Genomic DNA, 16,913 nt, shown 5'->3' with positions numbered 1-16,913 from the left:
AATGTGGTTTTCAGTTACAGCGACACTGACGGGTTGTGTTTCTGTGTCTCCTTCCACCACAGAAAAGCAGGGTCCAGAGCGGAAGAGGATTAAAAAGGAGCCCGCCACCAGAAAGCCTGGCTTGCTCTTCGGAATGGGCCTTTCGGGGATCCGGGCAGGCTACCCGCTCTCCGAGCGCCAGCAAGTCGCTCTCCTTATGCAGATGACAGCAGAAGAGTCTGCAAACAGCCCAGGTGAGATCCGGAGGGTGGTTTTGCTCAGAGGTGTGGGCAAACGGGCGTGAGCTTGTAGCGAGAGGCTTGCGAATACCTGGGCTTCTCAGTGCCCGGCCCCGGGGTCACCGGGCGGTTCAGGTAGCTCCTTGCCGGCAGCAGAGGTGAGCTGCCACCCCCGGTGTGGTGCAGGGGGGCTGATACGCTGCTCCATGGGGTCTCCCCCCTTCTCAGCGCCGCGGGTGGGGCGCTGGGTTTTGCGGCACCTTCTCCAGCCTCGTAGAGAAGTGCGATGCTGCAGCGGGGCAGCGGGACGCCCGCTCCCACGGGGCTCTGCAGTGACTCCAGGCACGGGCTGCCGCCGGGGTTCGCAGGTGCCTGCGGCTGCCCTTCCTTCTTCCAATATAAGGCAGCAGCAGGAGATGTCCCGTGGGCCAAATCCAGGCCAGCACTGAGCCTGCCCTGGCCCCTTAACCAGAGCTTCGGCTCTACGGGAGCCTCCTCCACACCAGAGCTTCGTGTTCTCCACCGGCATCTCAGGCTAACTCAGCAAAGGAGCATTGTGAATAACGTTAAAGTATCATCTTCTCTGGGTTTTTTAATGTTTCTTGTGGAGAGGGATAAGACGTGTAACCACTGCAGCTGTAACTTGAGATGCAGAGCAGCTGGAATGTGTTTACCACGGATTTTGTATTTTAGTAAGTTTTATCTGTTGCATACATGACCCCCCACGGTTTTTAGAGGCGCTGTGCTATCTGTATGTGCACATCTGCATCCTACCCACAAACGTTGCAGCTTTCAGCCACGTATTTAGTTGTTCTTAACATCAGTCTAGCTGCTTATGTTGCTGTTACTTGGGGAAAAAAAAAAGGCAAAAAGCTGTGTAGCCTTCAGATGTTCTCCCAGGAAATGTGCAGTCTCCTCCCAAGGCTGTCAGACCTCACATGTACTTGGTAAAAGGCCACTTCCCTTAGGAAATGAGCTTTTAGGGTACGGAGCTGCATTATCTGCTCCTAAATCATGGGATTGCCGACAGTCTTTGCAAGGACTGCAGTTCTCTCCAGTGGGCTTTGGCAGCCTGCAATTAATATCTGTATTATACACACACAGGCTTTCGTCTGTCTTCACATCGACTTCAGAGGTTGGGTTGCCTCTCGGTGCCTTGCGGTGAGCGTTTTGGGGAGAGGCGAGAGGAAACGTGTTGCAAGAGCTCCCTCTAAGGGTGTAGGGCTTCCTTGGAACGGCGGTTCTTGACTTCTTTCTCTCCTCCATGCAGTTGACACAACACCAAAGCATCCCTCTCAGTCTACAGTTTGTCAGAAGGGAACTCCTAACTCTGCCTCCAAAACCAAAGATAAAGTAAATAAGAGAAACGAGCGAGGAGAGACTCGGCTGCATCGAGCTGCCATCCGAGGAGATGCCCGGCGCATCAAGGAGCTCATTATCGAGGGTGCAGATGTCAATGTGAAAGACTTTGCAGGTAACCAGCCCGCTGGCAGTACTGGCGGGGCAGCCCCCGACCCCAACCTTTTCCCACCTGCTTGCGTGTTCCACCTCCGAGAATGGCTCCCACCAGAGAACGTAGTTTCCTTATAACACGGGTTTGCTACTTGTAAAGAGGGGATTACCCAAAACCAGTCATTTTGCCCTTTGAGGAGGAAAAAGTCTTGCTGTCCTTTAAAAAAAAAAAAGAACTGCCACGGATTTGTCAAAATAATAAACCCCTGAAAAACATCAGTTCCCTTGTTGGAGTTTGGCAGCCAAATTCCCAGGCTGTCCTGTCTGCTCTGAACATGCTCCCTCTCGGGGCGGTGATGCTGGCCTGGGCTTGATCCGTAGCGATCCCTGGGACTGCCGTGGCTCCACGCTCTGAAACTGGGACCAGGACCCTCTGCTCCGTTTTCCTGTGCCCTTCCACATGGGTGCCGTCATGGAAGTCTGGAGGGGGATTTGCAAAGGGAGGCGGGCTGGTTTAGCTCTTTTTTACTTGAAATATGAGAAATTATATGCACAAAAATACTGAAAAGAGCGCGTTTGTAAAGCCATCGCTCCAGAATTGAATGGCTGATGCCTACAGCGTTCTGGGGTTTGTTTTTAAGTACCAAACGTGGGGATGCTGCTGACGGGGAGCAGTGCGAATGTGAAGGGCGAGGTCAGGCTCCCAGTTGCGCCAGCTTGGGAGCAGCAGCACCTCCTCGTCCTCCTCCTCCTCAGCAGTGCTGTGAAGGTCCTGCTTCTGGTGGTGGGAATGGGGAAGGGGGCCTGGGTGTGGGGCTGCGGCCGCAGCCGTGCCTGGGACGGGAACGGCCCCGAGTCCTGCGGCGAGAAGGCGGCCGTGAGATGATGAACGGTGCCGTTCGTGCACACCCGTACCAGCGATGGGGCTAAATTAGCATGAGGCAGCCTTTCTTCCAGCACGTCCAAGAGCTTGACTTTGCTCTTTGCTGTTCTCTTCGCACGATTTTGGGGCTATAAATAGATACGCATGTTCCTCTGCCTGTATGATTAATATCAGTGCTAGACTGAAGTATCAGTTGTGATTAATTCTGGTCACAGGTGCCCCTTTTTAATGCTCCAAGTGAAGGTAACGGAATGAGCTCCCACGACGCTATCAGCAAAATACCAAAGGAGCCACGCACATTTGCTGGGAAACTTCAAAACAGTTTCTGCTTAAAAATAGTCTGTTTGAACATGATAAAATATTTCATTCTGTGTTCTTCAGAGGTTTGTTTGAGAACTAGAGCCACTGTTACTGTGGAGACCTGCTGTTCGGTTCCTCCCCGAGCCGGGGCCCTGTTTTGCGGCGGCATGGCTGCTTGCTTTGGAGAGCGCACAGAAAATATTTGGGAGGTCTGTGTGGGGGATGTTTCCGAGCGATGTCTGCAGTTCAGAGCCCAGTCCTGATCTGGGCGGCAGTGTTTCCCTTACAGAGGAGTTGGAAGAGGAAGGGATTTGAGACCTGCCTTCCACACGGCATCAGCAATTCTAATTTCCTACACAAAACTCTGCCTTTCCATTTCCCGGGGCTGTGTCCGTTCTGGCAGATGATCTGTCTGTAGCACATTGCGTGACCAGAGGGAAAAGTGGGATTGATTCAATTACCGCCTGGTTGGAGTAGCAAGGCAGAGCTCCAGGTTTCTTCCTGCTGTGCCATGGGGAGCTGGGCAAACGAGACCATCTTCTTGGCCATCAGAGCCTCAGACCCCTTGACACACCAGCACCTGCAGCCTCTGCGGATGGAGGTCACTTTTCACTGTCTCTGACTCTCTCCATGAAGGTGATGTCCATGTTCTGAGTGTCCCTTTGTTTGCAGGCTGGACGGCGTTGCACGAGGCGTGCAACCGGGGTTACTACGATGTTGCAAAGCAGTTGCTTGCGGCCGGCGCCGAAGTCAACACAAAGGGGTTGGATGACGACACCCCGCTGCACGATGCAGCGAATAACGGGCACTTCAAGGTTGGATTTTGCTGGATTTCATAGCTGTGTTTTTAATGACTTTTTTTTCCTTATGCTTCAGGCAGCCAACTGTGCAAATACAGAGATTCGGGTAATTTTATTACTGTTTGCTGCTGATAGCCCTGTAGTGGGCAAGAATTTCCCTGCCCCAGTGCTGTTGAGTCTTTTACTTGGTGTTCCCCTGTGCAGGGGGTAGTTCGTTCTTCTTCTTCTGGATTAGGGGAGGGAACGTGGCTTTGTGTCTTGTCCTACTCCCTTCTTTCCTGCCCGAGTTGGTTCATGTTGCTGGTTTTTGTCTCCTTTCTTATTGATGACTGTTAGTACCATAAGGCGTGTCCTGAGGGCAGCCTGTTTGTGGACATCCCCCTTTTAGTTATATATGAAAGTTGTACAAAAAGCCTGGAATCGAAACATCATGAGCAGCTTCAAGTCTCAATTTCTGGTTTCAGGTGGTGAAATTGTTGTTACATTACGGAGGGAATCCTCATCAAAGCAACAGGAAGGGCGAGACACCTTTGAAAGTAGCTAATTCTCCCACCATGGTGAACCTGCTCCTGGGAAAGACCACGTACCCCTCTAGCGAAGAGAGCTCAACAGGTGAGATTGACCTTTATGTGAACATGGGAGTGATGTTTGTGGCCTGCAGCTGTCTGTTAATACAGAGACGTTAAGAGGACAGTGAAGTTAGACTCTTGTCAGAATATCTGCACGCTGCTGCCACGGTCAGGAGTCCATCTGTAGCTGTAACCCAAATTCAGACAACATAACTACCAGCCTTTAGCTCCGGGAGCTCTAGCTGTTTGCCCTGGAAGCCTACGTTGAGATCACTTGCCTGGTGCAATCGAGATGTAGGATTGGAAGCCACTTGCAGGTAAATGGATGTCTTACCTTTGATATGTGGGTAATATTCCAGCTTGTGTGTAAAGAGGAGGAGGTTTGCGTGCACGTCGTGTATTCCCATCCCTCCCCGGTCGGGGGGCACGGCGCTCGGCTGTACCAGTGCTGACGTTTCAGGTCGTGCTCCCGGGCTGTCCCTCAGCAGAAAGCCCTGCTAGAGCCTGTCCCGCGGCTGCCCCCGTTGTGGCTGTGCCAGGTGGGACACACTGCAGGTTTTAATTAGGGCTAATTGGAGTTTCAGTCTTACGGGGAGTCTTGACCCAGGCTGTTCGCAGTCATAACCCTGTTAAAAAGTTTTTCTCTTGATAGACCCTGGATGTTGTTCTGAGGAACGCCCCGTGCAGGTTTGAGACTGGCTATAGGTATCCCGTTCTAAAAGATCTCCCGACCTGGCGTTTCGAGCTTTCAGCTGCAAACTTAGCAAAGGCTGGGTGAGGCAAAGGGGCAGCAGGGCCGTTCGCAGGGGTTCGCGTCTGCAGCGGGCTGATGATGTTCCCTCTCCGAAGCCCCTCGCAGCCCTTAACGCGTTGTTGTTCTCTCTCTGCAGAGACCTCAGAAGAGGAGGATGCCCCTTCCTTCGCTCCCTCCAGCTCTGTTGATGGCAATAACACAGACTCAGAGTTTGAGAAGGGTTTGAAGCACAAGCCCAAGGCCCAGGAGCCCCCCAAAACCATCACGCCGGTGAAGGATGAGTATGAATTTGATGAGGACGATGAGCAGGACCGGGTCCCGCCGGTCGATGACAAACATTTGCTGAAAAAGGATTACAGAAAAGAGACTAAAGCAAACAGTTTCATTTCCATACCCAAAATGGAAGTGAAAACTTATACTAAAAATAACACAATTACACCAAAGAAAGCTGCCCACCGCATCCTGTCGGACAGCTCGGACGAGGAGGAGACCAGCGTTGCTGTGGGGACGGGGGAGAAGCTGCGACTTTCGACCCACTCGATATTGCCCAGCAGCAAGATTCGGGAGCCCGCCAGCACAAAGCCGCAGAAGGAGAAAAGCAAAGTAAAAAAGAAGCGGAAGAAGGAGACGAAAAGCAAAGAGGTTCGGTTTGGCAAAAAAAATGACAAATTTTGTTCCTCTGAATCAGAGAGTGAAAACGTGGAGAGTGAGGAGGATGATAGAGACTCTCTTCAGAGCTCTAGCTGTGTAAAGGACTCCAGGCTAGTGCTAAAGGAATCCTCCTTGTTTAACTCTCTGTCTGCCTCATCGACCTCTTCTCATGGGAGTTTAGCATCCCAGAAACATAATCCTAATCTTACAGAACAGCACTCCAAGCACTGGAGGACGGACAATTGGAAAACCATATCTTCTCCGGCTTGGTCAGACGTCAGTTCCTTATCGGACTCCACCAGGACGAGGCTGACGAGCGAGTCAGACTACTCGTCCGAGGACTCGAGCTTAGAGTCGCTAAAGCCAGTCAGGAAGAAACCAGAGCACAAAAAGAAAAACACCCCACACAACACTGTTTCTGAGAAAAAGAATTCATTCCATAGCAATGTGGATGGAGCAATTCCAAAGCTGGACAAGGAGGGGAAGGTGGTTAAAAAGCATAAAACAAAACACAAACATAAAAACAAGGAGAAGGGGCAGTGTCCCATCAGCCAAGACATTAAAATAATCAAAACGTTTTCTTTTGAGTTTGAGGACTCTAAACAAAAGCCTGAGAAAGGCTTGATAGTAGAGACAGAAAATCCAGTCGAAAACAAATTGAAAGTGTTAAAGCATGAGCGAGAACACGGTAAAAAGGAGGAAAAGCTCCCCAAAAGTAAAGCGGAGGAGAAGGAATGGTTGTTTAAAGATGAGACTGGAAAATCCTCGAAAGAGGAGAAATCGTTAAGAAAAGTCAAAGATGGTAGTAAAGACATGAGCAAATCCTTCAGAGAAGGATTAAGTAAATCAGAAAAAGAGAAACCTACAAAGGAGAAGTCTCCCAAAGAGGAGAAGCCGAGAATACACAAGGAGGAGAGAAAGAAGAAGTCAAAGGACAAGCAGTCAAAATCGGAAAAGAAGAACGAGCTGAAGGAGGAGAAGGTTTCTAAGCTAGAGAAAGAAAAATCCTTCAAGGAAGAGAAAGAAAAATGCAAAAAAGAAAAACTTTACAGGGATGAGTCTGGGTTTGATGAGTTCAATAACAAAACCCAATTTCCCGAAAGCGAGGACACAAAGTTCAGCCTTTCGGACGATCAGCAAGAGAGGTGGTTTTCAGACTTGTCTTCTGATTCATCCTTCGATTTCAAAGGTGAAGATAGCTGGGATTCTCCAGTAACAGATTTCAGGGAGATTAAAAATGACACAGTGGCAAAACTAATCATAGAACCCGTGAAAGAGGAAATTAAAGACAAGAAAAAGGAAAATAAAACGAAAGAGAAGAAGGAATACAACGAGAAGCGCAATGAAAAGGACACTTTCTTAAAGAAGAAAGAGAGGGACTACGTGGACAAAAGCTCCGAGAAGAAAAAGGACCAAACAGACAGACACAAAGTTACTCCTAGTTATTTGCCTGAAAAGGATAAGAAAAGGAAGGATTCTGCGGAGAGTGTCAAGGAGAGGAAAGAAAAAGATACGGGTGAAACCAATAAAGACAGAAAAGATTCCTCTGATGGCTCTAAAGATCGAAAAGATAGCAAAACAAAGCAGGAGGAGCCCTATCGAGATGACTTTAAAGAATACGGCTGCGAAACGTTCTTCAAGGATAAGTCTGACCCCGAATTCAGCGGTAAAACTGTGGAGAGTTGGGAGAGGCACCATTCTGGGAAGGAAAAGGAGAAGAAAGATGCTCCCGATAAAGAAAAAAAAGAAAAGGTGAAGCCAGAAAAATACAAGGAAAAATCCAAAGAAGGCGACAAGGAGAAAAATGAAAAAGCTGCTTCTGAGAAAATCCTGAAAGACAAAGAACTAGACAAGAGTTTCAAAGAGAAAAAAGAAACTAAAGAGAAATACAAAGACCTGCACAGCAAAGACAAAGAAAGGAAGAGTTCTTTCGACCAGGTTAAAGAGAAGAAAGAGAAGAACTTCTCTGTGGATCGAGAGGACTTCTCCGAGAAAAAGGATGAGAAGAAAGGCAAGGAGAAAAGCTGGTACAGCATTGCAGACATCTTCACGGATGAAAGCGAAGACGAGAGGGATGATTACAGCTTGACTGGGTTCAAAGTCAACGACTCCGCTGGGAGCGAAATGCATCGTCTGGACAGTCTGCAGGAGAAGGATGACGGCGCAGCTGCTGAGAAGGAGCTGTACCCCGACAAGCACCGCAAGTACTCCTCCGACCGGCAACATTCAGGAGAGAAGCAGAAGGATAAGGACTCCAAGGAGAAGAAAAAGGACAAAGGAACATCGGAAGGGGGGAAAGAGAAGAAGGAGAAGAGCTCCTTTGAAAAACACAAAGAGAAGAAAGAAAAAGACTCTACCGAGAAGTACAAGGACAGGAAAGACAGAACGTCCATTGATTCCACCCAAGAGAAGAAAAACAAGCAAAAGCTCCCAGAAAAGGTTGAAAAGAAACATGCCAGTGACGACAAGGTGAAAAGCAAGCATAAGGAGAAGCCGGATAAAGAGCATTCCAAAGAGAAGAAGTCTTCGAAAGGAGGGGAGTCGGAGAAGAGCCTGCTGGAGAAATTGGAGGAGGAGGCTCTGAACGACTATAGAGATGACTCCAATGACAAAATCAGCGAGATCTCCTCGGACAGCTTCACTGATAGAGGACAAGAGCCAGGACTGACCAGCCTCTTCGAGTCTTCTAACCTCTCCCTTACTGATGCTGCTGAAGAAAAGTTTAAGGACTCGCTCCCTTTACCCTGCTTGCAGGACAAACTCAAGGAGAAGGAGAGACACAGACATTCCTCATCTTCGTCAAAGAAAAGTCACGAGAAAGAAAAAGCAAAGAAGGAGAAGACAGAGAAAAAGGAAAAAACAGAAGACTTCAAAGACTCCAGCAGCAGAAAGGATTCCACTCATTATGAAAAAGATTTCTCTGTGGATGGGGAGGCTTTTAGCACTTCCTACAACATGAAGGCAGAGCCTGATGAGGAACCAGAGAAGAGCATTGATTACTTATTTTCTGAAAAGAAAGAAAAAAATGATTCTGAAAGAGAGCTGTCAAAGAAGGCGGAAAAAGAAAAGACTTACGGTTCCAGCACCATCAGCACAGTTAAAGAGAAAAAGAAGCGAGACAAACACAAGGAAAAATGGAAGGAGGAAAAGGAAAAGCACAGAGACAAACATGCAGATGGTTTCTTTAAACATCACAAAGACGAACCAAAGTCAACGCTCAAAGACAAGGACAGTCCTCAAGTTACCGCCTTTAAAGATAAATCAAAGGAGGACAACCTCAAGTTCGGCGACACCAAACTGAAGGAGAAGCTCAAGGAGAACCAAGAGAAAGACAAATCAGAGTCAATAAAAATAAGCAATGGGAATGAAAAAATAACCCTTTCCAAAGACAGCGGCAAGAAAGATGCCAGGCCGAGGGAGAAACTTCTGGGAGACGGTGATTTGATGATGACCAGCTTTGAGAGGATGCTGAGCCAGAAGGACCTGGAAATCGAGGAGCGCCACAAAAGGCACAAAGAGAGAATGAAGCAAATGGAGAAAATGAGGCACAGGTCCGGAGACCCCAAATTAAAGGACAAACTTAAAAGCTCGGAAGATGTGCGCAAGAGGAGTCTGGATCTGGCAACAAAGAAGCCGTTAACGCTGGATACTCAGCTCAAGGACAAGAAACTTAAAGAGCTGGGTCCGCTGACTCCTATACTGTCACCGGAAAACAAGGCACAGCCTGCTGTGGGGACAGACTCTAAGGACTGGATAACGGGTCCTCAGCTGAAGGAGATCCTCCCGGCGTCTCCCAGGCCGGATCAGAACCGGCCAACGGGAGTCCCGACCCCGGCATCCGTCGTCTCTTGTCCAAGCTACGAGGAGGTGATGCAGACGCCCAGGACTCCTTCGTGCAGCAACGAAGACTACACGGACCTGATGTTTGAATGCGCGGACTCGCAGCACTCGCTGCCCATATCCACGATGTCCATGAACGCCTGTTCTCCGTCCTTCTTCGACAGATACGCGAATGTTTCCAGTGGGCTCCCCGAGAACCCGAGTCAGACCCCGACTCGTACCATACCCTCCACGAACCTTTATCGTTCCATCTCGGTCGATATCAGAAGGGCACCTGAAGAAGAATTCAGCGTCGGGGATAAGTTTTTCAGACAGCAAAGTGTCCCGGCGACATCAAATTATGACTCTCCAGTGCAGCATTTAATGGAGGAGAAAGTTCCCCTTCCTTCTGTTCCTGCTGAGAAGTTCCAGTGTTTATCTCCTGGGTATTACTCACCGGATTATGGGGTTTCATCACCAAAAGTGGAAGCTTTGCACTGCGCGCCAGGAGCTGTCAGCGGAGTCGCCCAGTCCCCTGAAAGTGTCTTTTCTGGTTTACAAGCAAAATCCTCCCCTTCGCACAGAGATGAATTGCTGGCTCCTTCGGTAGAAAGTGCTCTTCCCCCCGACCTCGGCATGCCCTTGGATACCACGGAAGAGCAGCAAGCCACTGCCTCCATTATGCCACCGGAATCTACCTACTTACCACCGATTGAAGAAAACCATTTCAGTTCGGGTATGCCGGAACAAAACAATATAGACTGGGATAACCCTCCTGCCAGAAACGCTGACGCCGCCATTCCTCCCAGCCTGATGGGTAACCCGGCAGAGCACTCCGTCAGCTGGTCCATGGGCTCAGAGCTTCTGATGAAATCTCCCCAGAGTTATTCCGAGTCCCCTAAACCTCCGCTCTGTTCCCTAGAGCCGATTCATCCTGCACCGGTAGCCTTCATTCCCACAGATACTTCCTACCCCGTTTCTCCCATATCTTACCCTCTGTCAGTGTCTGAACCGGGGCTCGATGAAGTCAAGGAGGATGCTGAGGAAGCAGTTCCAGGAGAAATAGCGAATGCCGAAGAGCAGGCGCCGTACATGTCCCCTACTAGGTTAGACACGTTCTTCAATAACTGCAAGCCTCTCCCAGAAGAAGCACCCGAGATACCTCCAGAGCCCCCTTGTATGCCAGCAGAACCTCAGGCAGAAGTTGTTAGCGCGCCAGAAAACAACTATTTGGAAAACAATAACGCTGCGCCTGCAAATACAGAGGAGGCGGTAACGTGGCCTGATCCCTTCACCAACACGGAAGATGACTTGGACCTTGGCCCCTTCTCGCTACCGGAGCTGCCGCTCCAACCTAAGGATGTTGCAGAGACAGAGATGACGGAGGCCGAGGCGGTAGAAGAAAGCCCAACAGCAGCTTCAGAAACAAGCGCTGGGATCGTGAAAGCGAGCGCGTCCGTAATAGCGTCCGGTGAGCCGGAGGAGCCGCCAGCCAGCCAGGCAGCTGCTGTCCTGCCCGTGGAGACGGAGCCGCAAGCAGAGGAGCAGAAACCAGAAGCGGCTGCACAAGAAGCCACCTCAGAAGCGCTGAACGTAGCTGAGGAAAAAGGAGCGGAGGACTCGGAAGCGCAGATTTTCCAGCAGACCCCGTCCGAGTCTGCTCAGGCGGAGAGCAAAGAGGTGGAGGCCGTGCACGAAGACCTGTCGTCTTCTGGCGGGGTGGCAGAGAGCAGCTCCCAGGCCTGTCCCCCGCCCGTGGCCGCCGCCGAGGGCAGCGTATCACAGGAGGGTGCTGCGGCACGCGGTGGGAGCCAAGTCCCTTCCTCCCAGGCAGATGCCCCTCCGGGCAACGCTCAAGCAGAAATCGTTGAACCCGTACAAAAACCAGTAGCAGAAGCTCCCAAACCGCCCAAAATAGAAGAGATTCCTCAGCGGATTACCAGGAACCGGGCTCAGATGCTCGCCAACCAAAACAAGCAGAACGCCGCCTCTTCTGAGAAGGAATTTCCTCCTGTTTCTGCGCCCGCCACACGTGCCAAAGGCCGCATTACGGAGGAGGACGATTCCCAGGCTCAGCACCCGCGCAAGCGCCGGTTCCAGCGCTCCAACCAGCAGCTGCAGCAGCAGATCAACACGTCCACCCAGCAGACGAGGGAGATGATACAGCAAACACTGGCAGCTATCGTAGATGCTATAAAACTGGACGACATTGAACCTTATCACAGTGACAGGTCCAACCCCTACTTCGAGTACCTCCAGATCAGGAAAAAGATCGAAGAGAAGCGGAAAATCCTCTGCTATATTACTCCCCAAGCTCCGCAGTGCTACGCTGAATATGTCACCTATACAGGCTCCTACCTGTTGGATGGCAAGCCGCTAAGCAAGCTCCATATTCCAGTGGTGAGTCACCTTCTCTCTTTAAACCGCAGCATCAGGGAATGTCCCCTCCCTTGCTGCTACAAGCACAGCCCAGATTGTCCCCCGTGCGCCGCAAGCGCCCTCGCAATGCCAGCGGTGCCCCAGCTGTGGCTTTAGCCTACTTTTAGAACACGCTCATGACGACAAAGCTAAGCCTCGGTAAGTGGATGGCTGCGTGATAAACGCATCCTCTGAGATGCTGTATTTTTGCAGAGGAGACCTTGGGCTGTGCTTAGGAACCTGAGGTTTGTTCAGGCTTTAGAGCCGGTTTATATGAATCCGCTGGATTTGAGGCTGGAAGGCAAAACTGCTTTTACAAGCAGTAATTAGATAATGAACCTAGAGGACTGTAGGAAAAAGATGGCTCTTAACTCCTGCCTTCGCTTTCCCAAGCACCGATATTTGACTTGCCGACAGCACACGCTCCTTGGCAGTGGGATCTGCATTTCACTGCTGTGCTGCATGAATGGACTTGCTAATACAAATGCATCAATAAACTTAATGCTGCAGGCAGTAAATCCGGGATCCAGCCCGGAGGAGGAGGGTCGATACAACCGGCCACATCAGCCTTCGGTCCCTGCTGCAGCCAGGGTGAAATACCCCCGTCTGCGGGTATTTCTGTGGCAGCGCAGTCCGTGCAGGAGTTACTGTTTTCGTGAGTTAACAGGCGCTTTGTCTGCCCCAGCACCGCGGTGCTTGTGGCCTGTGTTCACATCTGCTTGTTCCTTCCCAGACTAACCCAGAGCCACCTGCTCCGCTGTTCTGCAGCTCGGGCTGTGCTTGAGGAGCGCCTTGCTCCCCAGGAAAGCGCGGGACAGGATCGGGACACAGGCACCCTTCCTTCCCGCTGCGCAGACCGGGCTGCCTCCGGCAGTATTTCTCCAGCAGTATCATCCCCTTCGTCAGACGCGCTCAGGCCCCTTTACAAACTGCCCTTGCAGCACGTGGGGTGATTTAGGCCCTGGTTCTGCAGGCTGAGCTCGTCTCTCGGCGCTGGACACCTCTTGCCCTGTTGTCTCGCCCCTCGCTGTGGTCTGAGCACTGGCAGGACGCTGTCCTTCGCCGCCTGCCTGCTGAGGAAATAGGCAGACTTTCTCCTCCGGCGAGCTACGTGGCCGTGCGGCAGGCAGGGCCCTGCGTGGCAGGGGGAGCAGGCAGCCCCCGCGGGCTGCGCGCCCGGCAGCGTTGCTGGCTCTAACCCTCCGCTCTCGTGTGCCCGCAGATCGCCCCGCCGCCGTCGCTCGCGGAGCCTCTGAAGGAGCTCTTCAAGCAGCAGGAAGCCGTCCGGGGGAAGCTGCGGCTCCAGCACAGCATAGAGCGGGTAAGGGAGCGCACCGGGGAAACTCCTGCTGGGGAAGAGGTCCCGAATTTCCTCTGCTGGGGAGACTGAGGCTGCCACGCTCACTGCTTCGTTTGCTCTTCCTCAGGAGAAGCTCATCGTCTCCTGCGAGCAGGAGATTTTGAGAGTTCATTGTCGGGCAGCAAGGACTATTGCCAACCAGGCTGTGCCCTTCAGTGCCTGCACCATGCTGCTGGACTCCGAGGTCTATAACATGCCTCTAGAAAATCAGGTCAGTGCCTGTCTTGGTGGTGCAGAAGCGTCTCGGAGGTGCTGTGCGAGACCCCCAGGGAGACGGTGCTTTTCTGGACGGAGGGAGGGATGTAGGCAGGAGTTACTAATGCTCTCCCTGCTCAGGTGCCTGTCACCCAGCGTGGCACACAGATGCAGGACACGCTGCCGGAGCCCTCCCCAGCACGTGCCCAGGTTGCCTAACCTGACTCAGTTTCTGGTGTCGCATGTTCTGGGATACCCCACGTGCGTGCCGGGGAAGGAAATACATTCGGGAACACAGGGATACAGGGAGCATCGTGTCTCTGTAGGAGCAGAGATGACTCGCGTTTATCAGTGAGTCTCAGGACCCTCTGCCTTTCTTCTTGATCAGGATCATCTGCACACTTGAAAGGTTTATTTTACTACACACTGGGATATCTTTTCCTGTTGAAGGAAGGGGAGAGAGCCGATAAATTGATTTGTGTCTGAATAGTGGCTTTGAAAGAGCCGGACTGTCTCACAGCCTGCAAAAAGTGGTCATTTCTTCCTTCACTTCGTTCTGTGCCGGAGAAGGGGGAATCGTGTCCGGTTTCTGCAGCTGGTGGCCGTGCGGCTGCGGTGGTCCTGAGCCATCCCACCAGCACCCTCTGCAGCCCGCGCACCGCAGCTGCCGCCAGCCTGGCTGCTCGGGGAAGCACACCGCTGCATTGCAGGAGGGATCCTGTGCAGGGACGGGTTCCTGGAATTTATTAGTGACCTGGCATATCGATCCAGGAGCCTTGATTTATCCCTCAGCGTTTCCCAGCCGAGCGCGTCTGCGGCGAAGGTGTTACGATCTTGGGCATGAGTTGAAGGAGACAGAGAGGTGCGGGCGTTGTCCTGGGCTGGCACGGACAGATTCTCTGCAAAGCAAGCAAAAATGGGGAGTGCGTGCACGCATGCGCATGTGCATCTCTGAGGCTGAAGCCCCTGGCAAAGGGCTGCAAGAGCAGCTGAGAGCAGCGTGCTCTGTTCTTCCTCCCTGCAGGCACCTTTCTGGTTTCCCAGGAGCAGAAGTGTGCCCTAAGAGGGGTTTGAATGTGGCCTGTTAGACCTGTGACTGCTTAGAGAAAAAAAAAAAATCTACCACGTAATTCCCTTTTGCTGTCTTTCGCTTAGGGAGACGAAAACAAATCGGTCAGAGACCGTTTCAACGCGCGACAGTTCATTTCCTGGTTGCAAGACGTGGATGACAAGTACGATCGAATGAAGGTGAGAGGCGCGGGAGCCGCAGTGCTCCGGGCTGCCGCCGCAGCGGCGCTGGGCAGCAGCAGGTCCTGCTGCTCTGCCTCCTCCAGGGAGGGTTTCCCCAAGGGGAGTCCCGGCTGTTGCTGTAGCCGGGACGCTGCCGTTGGGGTTTCCAAAAATCTGCTGGGAGCAGGTGTCCCGGGGTGGTCCGGGCAGCGTTACGTGATGGGGGACGCTTCTGTGCACGGCACGGCGGAGCGGTGGGAGCCTCGGCGGGGGGTAGGGGAGCGCAGTTGCCTCTGCTGGTTCCAAAAAGGGGAAAGGGAGACACGTTCTGCTTAGGGCTGGCTGGCTGGCTGCTACTCTGCTTCGTGCCGTATGGTCTGGAGCTTTCTCGGTCAGTTAAACCCTCGGGGCCTGCTCTTCGCCGGCAACACACGCTGCAGCGAGCTGAAAACCTATGGCAAGCTTCTAGGTGGCAGGAGCCCATGATTTTCCAGATTTTCCAGAGTGCTGTGCAGAGCTCTGGGCGGCAAACCCGGGCACGGTAGGGAGCAGGAACGGTTGCGCTTTCAGCTGGTGACATGGAGGGAGTTGGCAGCTCCCACGAAGGGAGCGGGACCCTGCTCTCGGGCAGCCGAGGGCCACTGATGGGGCCGATGGGGACTGTCCGCCGAGGCTGTCGCCAGCGGGGTCGGTGCTCTTGAGTGCTTATGAGCCTTTAAAAGCCGCCCCACAAGGCCCTTTTGGGCTTGCCCCTGCTCCTGCGGGAGTTGGGCTCAGCAGACGTCCCAAGTCCAGGTTTCCTTCCTGCGAGGAGGCGTGTGGCATCCCTCGCTCCGTTTGCTGCGCTGCCCACCGCCATGGCTGCAGGTCCCCTGCCTTTGCCGGGTGGGACGGGCAGCAGGAGCCTTTCCTGCCCTCTCCCGCCCGCCCCTCATCTCCGCTTGGTGTTTTTTTCCCCGATGCAGACATGCCTGCTCATGCGACAGCAACACGAAGCTGCCGCCTTGAACGCAGTGCAGAGGATGGAGTGGCAGCTGAAGGTGCAGGAGCTGGACCCCGCGGGGCACAAATCCCTCTGCGTGAACGAGGTGCCCTCGTTCTATGTGCCAATGGTCGACGTGAACGATGACTTTGTGCTCTTGCCGGCATGACAGTTCAAAACCAGGAGACATCACTGAAAACTGGCAAGGACGGGAGCCCTCCGAGGTCGGGCGGTCGAGCTCACATTCACCCTTACCGCTTGCTGATGAATCCCTGGTCAGAGGAGGAGGAAGCAGCTATCGGCAGACAAAACAATAAGAAAAATAATTGCACTTTCTTCACAACGCGTCCCTCGCTTCCGGACTGACGGCAGCTCCGCCGGGCAGCGGGCCGGGGCGCATCTCCTTTCCAACCGGCTGCCGCAGCAGGGAGGCAGCCGGTGTGCGCGGGCAGCGAGCACTCCCCGGCCGAGAGACTGGCAGAGGCGTGGAGGGAGGAGGCCAAGGACACCCTTAGCGTGTTGCAGAAGCTGCTGAGCGGGGCCAGCAACCACGTGATTCATGTACTTGTGAACACCGTGATTTCCAGCTCTCTGTTTTCCACCCGTCGCGGATCTCCCCTGGGAGAAGCTGCAGTAGGAAACCATGGGGGGAGGGGGGGTGTTTGAGTTTCTCGTTCCATCCTGGGTATGTCTAAAACAAACAAACAAACAAACAAACCACAAACAAAAACAATTAGAAACAAAAAGACAGCGTCCGAGTTGGGCAGACGCGGCTCTGAAGGTGTGGACGGCTCCGGGCTGCGGAGGTGGGGTGCGCCCGCCGCGCCCCGCGGCAGCCGCTCGCCACCGTTTCGGAAGAGCAGAGGAGCCGCCTGCGCACCGTGCGCCGGGGCGGCACGGCCAGCGGCGGGCGGGGAAATGGTGACGCAGAGAAAGGACTTTGCCAACTGTGTTTTTAATGGAGTAAAATCCATGTGGTTTATATATTTTTTCCTTTAATCTTGGGCATTTCGTTTCTCTTTCTGAGAACATAACTTGAAAACACTACAGAGCCAATACTCATATAAAGAAAAATTGTATCCCATAAATGCTGTACAGTTTTTATATACATTAACAATGTACTTTTGCTGCCTTCTAGATAATTTATTTTGCAACACATTACTGCACAGTTGTAAATAACTTATGTACTGTAACATCACTTTCAGTTATGTGTAAAGAAATAAATAAATTAATTAAAATTATCTTTGTATCTATAGTTCACCCTAGGCAGCACTTTCCCTGT

At 52.3% G+C, this 16,913-nt stretch overlaps 1 protein-coding gene across 1 annotated transcript in view; it reads left to right on the top strand.

The window, feature by feature from the left end:
• Nucleotides 1-16,415, top strand: part of ANKRD11 (ankyrin repeat domain containing 11) — a 132,655-nt gene extending 116,240 nt beyond the window's left edge. Inside the window, exons 4-12 of the mRNA XM_059824657.1 lie at nucleotides 63-233; nucleotides 1,489-1,692; nucleotides 3,526-3,668; nucleotides 4,118-4,265; nucleotides 5,113-11,846; nucleotides 13,087-13,185; nucleotides 13,292-13,435; nucleotides 14,575-14,667; nucleotides 15,615-16,415. Of these exons, the coding sequence (XP_059680640.1) occupies nucleotides 63-233; nucleotides 1,489-1,692; nucleotides 3,526-3,668; nucleotides 4,118-4,265; nucleotides 5,113-11,846; nucleotides 13,087-13,185; nucleotides 13,292-13,435; nucleotides 14,575-14,667; nucleotides 15,615-15,800 (7,922 nt within the window). The 3' untranslated portion in view covers nucleotides 15,801-16,415. The remainder of the gene's footprint in view (nucleotides 1-62; nucleotides 234-1,488; nucleotides 1,693-3,525; nucleotides 3,669-4,117; nucleotides 4,266-5,112; nucleotides 11,847-13,086; nucleotides 13,186-13,291; nucleotides 13,436-14,574; nucleotides 14,668-15,614) is intronic.
• The last annotated feature ends 498 nt before the right edge of the window (nucleotides 16,416-16,913 follow it).

Source organism: Gavia stellata, chromosome 15 (assembly GCF_030936135.1).
Source record: "Gavia stellata isolate bGavSte3 chromosome 15, bGavSte3.hap2, whole genome shotgun sequence".
NCBI classification, from domain to species: domain Eukaryota; kingdom Metazoa; phylum Chordata; class Aves; order Gaviiformes; family Gaviidae; genus Gavia; species Gavia stellata.
Note: the sequence above shows the minus strand (reverse complement) of the source record. Positions and strands in the feature narration are given on the sequence as shown.